Consider the following 9,770-nt stretch of genomic DNA (forward strand, 5'->3'; position numbering starts at 1 on the left):
TGGCAGTAGTACCAGTAATAGAGGTGGTAGTAGTATTAGTAATAGTGGTGGTAGTAGTACCAGTAATAGAGGTGGTAGCAGTACCAGTAATAGAGGTGGTAGCAGTACCAGTAATAGAGGCGGTAGCAGTACCAGTAATAGAGGCAGTAGTAGTACCAGTAATAAAGGCGGTAGTAGTACCAGTAATAGAGCCGGTAGTAGTACCAGTAATAGAGCCGGTAGTAGAACCAGTAATAGAGCCGGTAGTAGAACCAGTAATAGAGGCAGTAGTTCTAGTAATAGAGGCTGTAGTAGAACTAATAATAGAGGATGTAGTAGTACTAGTAAGAAAGGTGGTGGTAGTACCAGTAAGAGAGGTGGTAGTAGTATTAGTAAGTGAGGTGGTAGTAGTACTAGTAATATAGGTGTAATGTAGTACTAGTAATAGAGGTGGTAGTATTACTAATAAGCAAGGTGGTAGTAGTACTAGTAAGCGAGGTAGCAATAGTACTAGTAAGGGAGGTGGCAGTAGTACAAGTAAGCGATGTAGTAGTAGTAGTGCTAGTAAGCAAGGTGTAATGTAGTACTAGTAATAGAGGTGGTAGTAGTACTAGTAAGAGAGATGGTAGTAGTACCAGAAATAGTGGTGGCAGCAGTACTAGTAATAGAGGCGGTAGTAGTACCAGTAATAGAGGCTGTAGTAGTACCAGAAAAAGAGGCGGTAGCAGTACCAGTAATAGAGGCGGTAGTAGTACTAGTAAGAGAGGCAATGCTAGTACTTGTAAGAGAGCTTGAAGTAGTACCAATAATAGAGGCGGTAGTAGTACCGGTAAGAGAGGCGGTAGTAGTACTAGTAATAGAGGTGATAGTAGTACTAGTAAGAAAGCTGGAAGTAGTCCAGTAATAGAGGCAGTAGTAGTACCAGTTATAGAGGCGGTAGTAGTACTAGTAATAGTGGTGGTAGTAGTATCAGTAATAGAGGTGGTAGTAGTACTAGTAATAAAGATGGTAGTAGTACTAGTAATAGAGCTGATAGTAGTTCTAGTGATAGAGGTGATAGTAGTGCTAGTAATAGAGGTGATAGTAGTGCTAGTAATAGAGGTGATAGTAGTACTAGTAGGAGAGGCAGTAGTTCTAATAGGAGAGGCTGTAGTAGAACTAGTAATAGAGGCTGTAGTAGTACTAGTATGAAAGGTGGTGGTAGTACCAGTAACAAAGGTGCTAGTAGTATTAGTAAGCAAGGTGGTAGTAGTACTAGTAATATAGGTGTAATGTAGTACTAGTAATAGAGGTGGTAGTAGTACTAGTAAGCAAGGTGGTATTAGTACTAGTAAGCGAGGTGGCAATAGTACTAGTAAACAAGGTGGCAATAGTAGTACTAGTAAGAGAGATGGTAGTGGTACCAGTAATAGTGGTAGCAGTAGTACCAGAAATAGTGGTGGTAGTAATACCAGTAATAGAGGTGGTAGTAGTATTAGTAATAGTGGTGGTAGTAGTATTAGTAATAGTGGTGGTAGTAGTACCAGTAATAGAGGCAGTAGTAGTACCAGTAATAGAGGCGGTAGTAGTACCAGTAATACAGGCGGTAGTAGTACCAGTAAGAGAGGCGGTAGCAGTACCAGTAAGAGAGGCGGTAGCAGTACCAGTAAGAGAGGCGGTAGTAGGCCTAGTAAGAGAGGCAATGCTAGTACTAGTAAGAGAGCTTATAGTAGTACCAGTAAGAGAGGCGGTAGTAGTACTAGTAATAGAGGTGATAGTAGTACTAGTAAGAGAGCTGGTAGTAGTACCAGTAATAGAGGCGGTAGTAGTACTAGTAAGAGATGTGGTAGTAGTACTAGTAATAGAGGCGATAGTAGTACTAATAAGAGAGCTGGTAGTAGTACTAGTAATAGAGGCAGTAGTAGTACCAGTAATAGAGGCAATAGTAGTACCAGTAATAGAGGCGGAAGTAGTACCAGTAAGAGAGGCGGAAGTAGTACTAGTAAAAGAGGTGGTATTAGTACTAGTAAGCAAAGTGGTAGTAGTACTAGTAAGAGAGGCTGTAGTAGAACTAGTAAGAGAGGCGGTGGTAGTACTATTAAGAGAGGTGGTAGTAGTACTAATAAGAGAGTTTGTAGTAGTACCCGTAATACATGTGGTAGTAGTTCTAGTAGGAGAGGTGGTAGTAGTACTAGTAATAGAGGGGATAGTAGTGTGGCGAAATCAACCTCGCCACTGGGTTTTGGAGGGGCCTGTTTGCTAGCCTCTTGCCCCAGGATTATGGGCCCTCTCATCAGCCAGGCTTCCTTTGTTCACAAAAAACTTGTACTAACTTGAACCCCTCGTCTAATTCGTGCCATTTTGGGATGTTAAATGTCTATGTGTATTGTAAAGGGTGGGACATTCTATATACGTTGGGAAGTGAGGTCTGTTCCTTTGTCTCTCTGTGTGTATTGGCGATGTCCCTTTGTCCTGAGAGATAATTGAATTACAACTCGATTGTCTCCAGGACAGAGGACATCGTGTATTCTCCTGCCTGTGGTGATTATGTTAACCATGGTGTACCATGATTATATCACAGGCAGAGGGGAGGATTCTATGTGGGTTGTAGCCTTTGTGTTATTGGTAATTGTATTTTGTTGATTGTATCTCAGACAATGCCAGTGTGTTAGTTAATTGCATCTCAGACAATGCCAGTGTATTAGTTAACTGCGTCAAAGACAATGCTCATTGTATTTTGCCGATTGTGTTACAGACAGAGGGAAGGGGTTTTGTGTACAATTGCTGGGAAGGTTTCAATACTGTAAATGCATGTGATTGGCTGTTTTTACAAAACCCTGTGGGTGGTAACCTTGTTGGAAGATGTGTATAAATCAATGTTGTGTGTTCAAATAAAGAGTTGCTGTTTTACATTTAACATAGAGCCTCGTCTCATGTGTGTGGGTATTGCTATACGTGTATACTCCCCTGGCTATTACTCGTAGCTCTTGTAAGAGCTTTGGAGTCCTCGGGAAACACTGGGAGTATCCATCAACGGAGGTACCCGGTCAAGGTGCTAGGAGATCCGTTAAAAGTAGTACTAGTAAGATAGCTGGTAGTAGTACCGGCAATAGAGACAGTAGTACTAGTAATAGAGGCTGTAGTAGTACTAGTAAGAGAGGTGGCAGTAATACCAGCAAGCGAGGTGGTAAGAGTACTAGTAATAGAGGCAGTAGTAGTACCAGTAAGAGAGGCTGTAGTAGTACCAGTAAGAGAGGGTGTAGTAGTACCAGTAAGAGAGGGTGTAGTAGTACCAGTAAGAGAGGTTGTAGTAGTACCAGTAGGAGAGGCTGTAGTAGTACCAGTAGGAGAGGCTGTCGTAGTACCAGTAGGAGAGGCTGTAGTAGTACTAGTAATAGAGGTGATAGTAGTACTAGTTAGAGAGCTGTTAGTAGTACCAGTAATAGAGGTAGTAGTAGTACCAGTAATAAAGGTGGTAGTAGTACTAGTAAGAGAGGCGGTATTAGTACTAGTAAGAGAGCTTGTAGTAGTACCAGTAATACATGTGGTAATAGTACTAGTAATAGAGCTGATAGTAGTACTAGTAAGAGAGCTGGTAGTAGTATCAGTAATAGAGGTGGTAGTAGTACCAGTAATAGAGGTAGTAGTAGTACTAGTAATAGAAGTGGTAGTAGTACTAGTATTACAGGTCCATGCTTTTTCTCTGTGACTCGACATGCAGAGATGCTGAGGGATCACCTGGTAAGAATTGGAGTTTTCTCTGGTGAATAGGAAGAATCTGGTATTTATCTTCTCGGGGGCCCAGGGCAGCAGGGAGTATGGTCTCTGCGGGGTCCCGGACCAAGGAAAAGCATCAGAGAAGCAGCCGAGGAGGCCATAGCAGACGTCGCCTCCTGCAAAGAAGTAAGATTAATGGGAAAAAAGTGTGCCAGCTCCTAATGATACCCGCCGGGCTGTGCCCAGGACCCCTGATCCACCGGGCTGTGCCCATGACCCCTGACCACAGATAACACAGTGATGATGTAGTAGATATTACCTCCAGTCCCATGTAACACTACAGAAAACACAGTGATAACCCTCTGAGTACAGATAATGTAGTAGATGTAACCTGCAGTCCTATGTAACACCACAGAAAGCACAGTGATAACTCTCTGAGTACTGTCACGGCTGGGGATGGGGGAAACTCTTAGCCGTGCGGTACCCGTAGATGTTTGGTTGCTGCTTGGCCAGGACCACAGGATCAGGGAGCAGGTCACCTCCTAAAGCCTCCCTAATCTGACCCTAACTCCTAGCGGCATGAGCCGACCTTAAAGGTAGGAGGACTCATGCTCTGGAACCTTGGGTCCCTACTAACCCTCCGCAGGTCCCTAAGCTAGGAGCTGGGTAGACTACCTGTTCCTCCTGGACATAGAGGAACAGGAGCCTAGAATGGCCAAGCTGTAAATAAGGGGAAACCAATACAACTTATGGCAGTGGCAGGTACGTAGAAACTACAACCTCACCTACCTGCCACAGACACACAGCCTGGAACCCATGTGCAAGTGCTGCTATCCACAACCAACACAAATGACAACAGCACACACCATACATCACACAGGGAACCAGGAAACCATAAGGTGCAATAAACAAGCAACCGCATACACATAAACATCACATCAGACAAGGTAACACTTTATGACCACCAGGGTGGCCCCACTGGCAGTTGGTAAATAACCAGGAGGATGTCTCCAGCAAGCATGGCTGAAGCACCCTCTCTGACTACTGCCTTCCACTGAGGCTTTATAGGGCCAAGTAGCCACACCCACAGTCAGACACACCCAGTGCACACACACACTAGGAAGGAAGTTAACCCTTCCAACACCAGAGAAGGGAAAACATCAACTTAAAGGGGAAGTGCACACAACACATATAACACCCCGTGCACACTGATAAAAGGCACACCTATCGGAGAGGTTGCCATGTGCAACCGCATGCCTACTGCAGCAAGCTGCCTAGCACCGCTCAGGCTGCACTGCTGCCACATACACAATGTTTCCAGCGGCAACCACAGGTGAGGCAACATACTATAACCCTCACCTGTGATTGACAACAACACCAAGACCGCAGGCAACTGCATGCGGCCACAAGAGTCACGACCATGACCAAGACTCGGACTCGGGATCACAGGGGAGGACTCGGGATCACAGGGGAGGACTCGGGATCACAGGGGAGGACTCGGGATCACAGGGGAGGACTCAGGATCAGGGGAGGACTCGGGATCACAGGGGAGGACTCGGGATCACAGGGGAGGACTCGGGATCAGGGGAGGACTCCCCTTCATAATTGAAACGGGACAGATCCGTTCTGCAGCCCATGGACTTCTATTATGACCGAATGAATAATGGAATGTCTCTAAAGGCACTCCGTCATAGAAATGCGTTATGGTCCGTGGTAATGGACATCTACATCTCCCTGTGACATCATCTACATCACCCTGTGACGTCATCTACATCACCCTGTGACGTCATCTACATCATCCTGTGACGTCATCTACATCTCCCTGTGATGTCATCTACATCACCCTGTGACGTCATCTACATCACCCTGTGACATCATCTACATCACCCTGCGACGTCATCTACATCTCCCTGCGACATCATCTACATCACCCTGTGACATCATCTACATCACCCTGTGACATCATCTACATCACCCTGTGACATCATCTACATCACCCTGTGACATCATCTACATCACCCTGTGACATCATCTACATCACCCTGTGACGTCATCTACATCACCCTGTGACATCATCTACATCACCCTGTGACATCATCTACCATCTCCCTGTGACATCATCTACCATCTCCCTGTGACATCATCTACCATCTCCCAGTGACGTCATCTACCATCTCCCTGTGACATCATCTACATCACCCTGTGACATCATCTACATCACCCTGTGACGTCATCTACATCACCCTGTGACATCATCTACCGTCTCCCTGTGACATCATCTACCATCCCCCTGTGATGTCATCTACCATCTCCCTGTGACGTCATCTACCATCTCCCTGTGACCTCATCTACATCACCCTGTGACGTCATCTACATCACCCTGTGACATCATCTACATCACCCTGTGACGTCATCTACATCACCCTGTGACATCATCTACAACACCCTGTGATGTCATCTACATCACCCTGTGACATCATCTACATCATCCTGTGACGTCATCTACATCTCCCTGTGACATCATCTACATCACCCTGTGACGTCATCTACATCACCCTGTGACATCATCTACATCACCCTGTGACATCATCTACATCACCCTTTGACATCATCTACATCACCCTGTGACGTCATCTACATCACCCTGTGACGTCATCTACATCACCCTGTGACATCATCTACATCACCCTTTGACATCATCTACATCACCCTTTGACATCATCTACATCACCCTGTGACATCATCTACATCACCCTGTGACATCATCTACATCACCCTGTGACATAATCTACATCATCCTGTGACGTCATCTACATCTCCCTGTGACATCATCTACATCACCCTGTGACGTCATCTACATCTCCCTGTGACATCATCTACATCATCCTGTAACATCATCTACATCACCCTGTGACGTCATCTACCATCTCCCTGTGACATCATCTGCCGCCCCCCTGTGATGTCATCTACATCTCCCTGTGACATCATCTACGTCCTCTCCATATTCTTATAAATACATCCCTTACCTTTCACCAGAGTCAGTGTGATGTGTAAGATCAGGGCAGTGATCCTCATCATCCTAGACATGCTGGAGCTGTAGTCCTGGTGGAGCACAGTCTGCACAGACCGCAGGACGCTGCTCTCTGCTGGAATATAATCCGCCTGTGATGGAGCTTCCAGGATCTGGTTTCAGTAACTGGGGGCAGATGTGTTACCAGCACACCCCCCCCCCCCCTCTCCTCCATGTGGTCTGGGTCATGTGATCCTTATTGGCTCCAGATGCTTAATTTATCAAAAGTGATTGATCTCACACAGTTGTCAGACCCTCCTGTCCTCTGCATCCCACAAACTGTTGTCAGAACCTCGTGTCCTCTGCATCTCACAAACAGTTGTCAGACCCTCGTGTCCTCTGCATCCCACAAACTGTTGTCAGAACCTCGTGTCCTCTGCATCCCACAAACAGTTGTCAGACCCTCGTGTCCTCTGCATCCCACAGTTGTCAGACCCTCGTGTCCTCTACATCCCACAAACAGTTGTCAGAACCTCGTGTCCTCTGCGTCCCACAAACAGTTGTCAGAACCTCGTGTCCTCTGCGTCCCACAAACAGTTGTCAGACCCTCATGTCCTCTGCATCCCACAAACAGTTGTCAGACCCTCGTGTGCTCTGCATCCCACAAACAGTTGTCAGACCCTCGTGTCCTCTGCATCCCACAAACAGTTGTCAGACCCTCGTGTCCTCTGCGTCCCACAAACAGTTGTCAGAACCTCGTGTCCTCTGCGTCTCACAAACAGTTGTCAGACCCTCGTGTCCTCTGCATCCCACAAACTGTTGTCAGAACCTCGTGTCCTCTGCATCTCACAAACAGTTGTCAGACCCTCGTGTCCTCTGCATCCCACAAACTGTTGTCAGAACCTCGTGTCCTCTGCATCCCACAAACAGTTGTCAGACCCTCGTGTCCTCTGCATCCCACAGTTGTCAGACCCTCGTGTCCTCTACATCCCACAAACAGTTGTCAGAACCTCGTGTCCTCTGCGTCCCACAAACAGTTGTCAGAACCTCGTGTCCTCTGCGTCCCACAAACAGTTGTCAGACCCTCATGTCCTCTGCATCCCACAAACAGTTGTCAGACCCTCGTGTGCTCTGCATCCCACAAACAGTTGTCAGAACCTCGTGTCCTCTGCATCCCACAAACAGTTGTCAGAACCTCGTGTCCTCTGCATCTCACAAACAGTTGTCAGAACCTCGTGTCCTCTGCATCCCACAAACAGTTGTCAGACCCTCGTGTCCTCTGCATCCCACAAACAGTTGTCAGACTCTCGTGTCCTCTGCATCCCACAAACAGTTGTCAGAACCTCGTGTCCTCTGCATCCCACAAACAGTTGTCAGACCCTCCTGTCCTCTGCATCCCACAAACAGTTGTCAGACCCTCATGTGCCCCAATATGTGGCAGCAGAGGAGGAGGAGGCGCCGTCCAATCACAATGAGCAGAATGTTTACAGATGAGATACAATGTATCATCTCCTGTTACTATTTTTACATCACAGTTAACCCTTCTGCTCCGGGGCCCATCCAGTAATTGGCAGTGGTGGGGGTCTCAGGGCCGTGGCTTGAACAGTATCCATGATAAAGGGGGGATCAGGACCCCTTAACATAATCCAGCTCCACACCCCTGATATATAACTAGGTGGTGTTTCTTAACCCGAAGTGAAGATTGAGGGTGGTGACCCCCAACAGCAGGTTATATTGGTGGCCTCCAGGGTGCCGCCCACCATCTTAAAGGGGCCCACATTATGCTGTATTTGTAATACAAAAATGCTCCAATTATTTATGTTACTATTGTAGCATAAAAAAGTCACAAATTATAGGGGGGGGTCCATATTTACGCTATAATTTGTGACGTTTTGAGCTTCTCACCACCTTTCTAAAGCGGCAAGAAAAGGGGCGAAAAGGGGCAAAAAGGGGCTTCGCGTGGCCCACTGGATTTACTATACTTTTCGTGAGTAACTTGCGTCAGTTATAGCTGAAGTCTAAACCGCCCTGTAGCTGGCATAGCCTTCAGGGTCTGGTGCCCATTAGGGCAGAGATGCTCCTAATTTATAAGTTAGACACATCGTGCGCCAGCGCAGGGGGCCGCGGGGCATGTCAGTCTTCAGAAATGCTCTTCATTCACTCCCACTGTTGCCACTCTGCTGACTCCCAACCATGCTACCACCTTGCTGGCTCCGCCGCTGCCTCACGGGCATGCTGCCACCCTCTTCTCCTGATGATGATGAAGCCCCTTCTGCACCCGTCTCCCATGTGTGATCGAGTAGTGTCTGCCCTTCACTGAAGTCCTCCTCAATGGCCTTTGGGTCAGGAGCCTGACCATTCGCAGCACCAGCTCCCGCGCCACTCTCCTCATCACTACTTGCCTGACTAGCGGAGGAAGCGGCAGATGTCTCCAGATCTTGGCTGGCCAGTAGCTGCCGACTGTCCTCTAGTAGCTCGTCCCCGCTGTATAGTGGAGCTGAGCCCACAGCATACAATACTTCTCTGGCTGAGGGAACAGAAAAGGACAGAGGCAGGGTGAGGACAGGTGAGGGCACAGAGCCTGCCCCCGGGCCATGCCAACTAAGGGTTGTGTCTGATGAACCCACCGACTCTTGGCTGGGGGTGTCTGATGTCACTTTGGATGAAATGGATGACCAAGTTAACCATTCAAGAACCGCTGGGTTGCTGGTCAAGACACGACCACTAGATAAAACCGGGAGCTCAGGCCTCTCGCTGTGACTCCTGCTGCCACGGCCCCTTACTCTGCTGCGACCTGCGCCAGAAACATTCATGCCTCTGCCCCTCCTCTGTGCACGGCCGGGCACTTCTCTCATACAGCGCCACATGCCTCATACATCCAGCGACGCCTTCTATGATGTAGACATTCTCTTTCCTCATCTTCTCCATTCAGTCCAGACCGCCATGATGATTTCTCTGCGGAGTCTGACAGAAAGACGACAAATAAAATAACATAAACAAACTAAATAAAACTAACTGCGCCCAGGAAATAGTATTTCTGACATTAATAGTTCATCCATAAAGTTCACCAAAAATAATTGCTCTA

General features: G+C 47.3%; 1 protein-coding gene across 1 annotated transcript in view; it reads right to left on the bottom strand.

Moving 5' to 3' along the window:
* LOC122941120 (pancreatic lipase-related protein 2-like) overlaps nucleotides 1–6,832 on the bottom strand; it is a 133,762-nt gene extending 126,930 nt beyond the window's left edge. Inside the window, exons 1-2 of the mRNA XM_044298143.1 lie at nucleotides 6,702–6,832; nucleotides 3,697–3,851 (exon numbers count right to left, since the gene is read on the bottom strand). Of these exons, the coding sequence (XP_044154078.1) occupies nucleotides 3,697–3,851; nucleotides 6,702–6,762 (216 nt within the window). The 5' untranslated portion in view covers nucleotides 6,763–6,832. The remainder of the gene's footprint in view (nucleotides 1–3,696; nucleotides 3,852–6,701) is intronic.
* Between the last annotated feature and the right edge of the window lie 2,938 nt (nucleotides 6,833–9,770).

Source organism: Bufo gargarizans, chromosome 6, assembly GCF_014858855.1.
Source record: "Bufo gargarizans isolate SCDJY-AF-19 chromosome 6, ASM1485885v1, whole genome shotgun sequence".
Taxonomy (NCBI): Eukaryota; Metazoa; Chordata; class Amphibia; order Anura; family Bufonidae; genus Bufo; species Bufo gargarizans.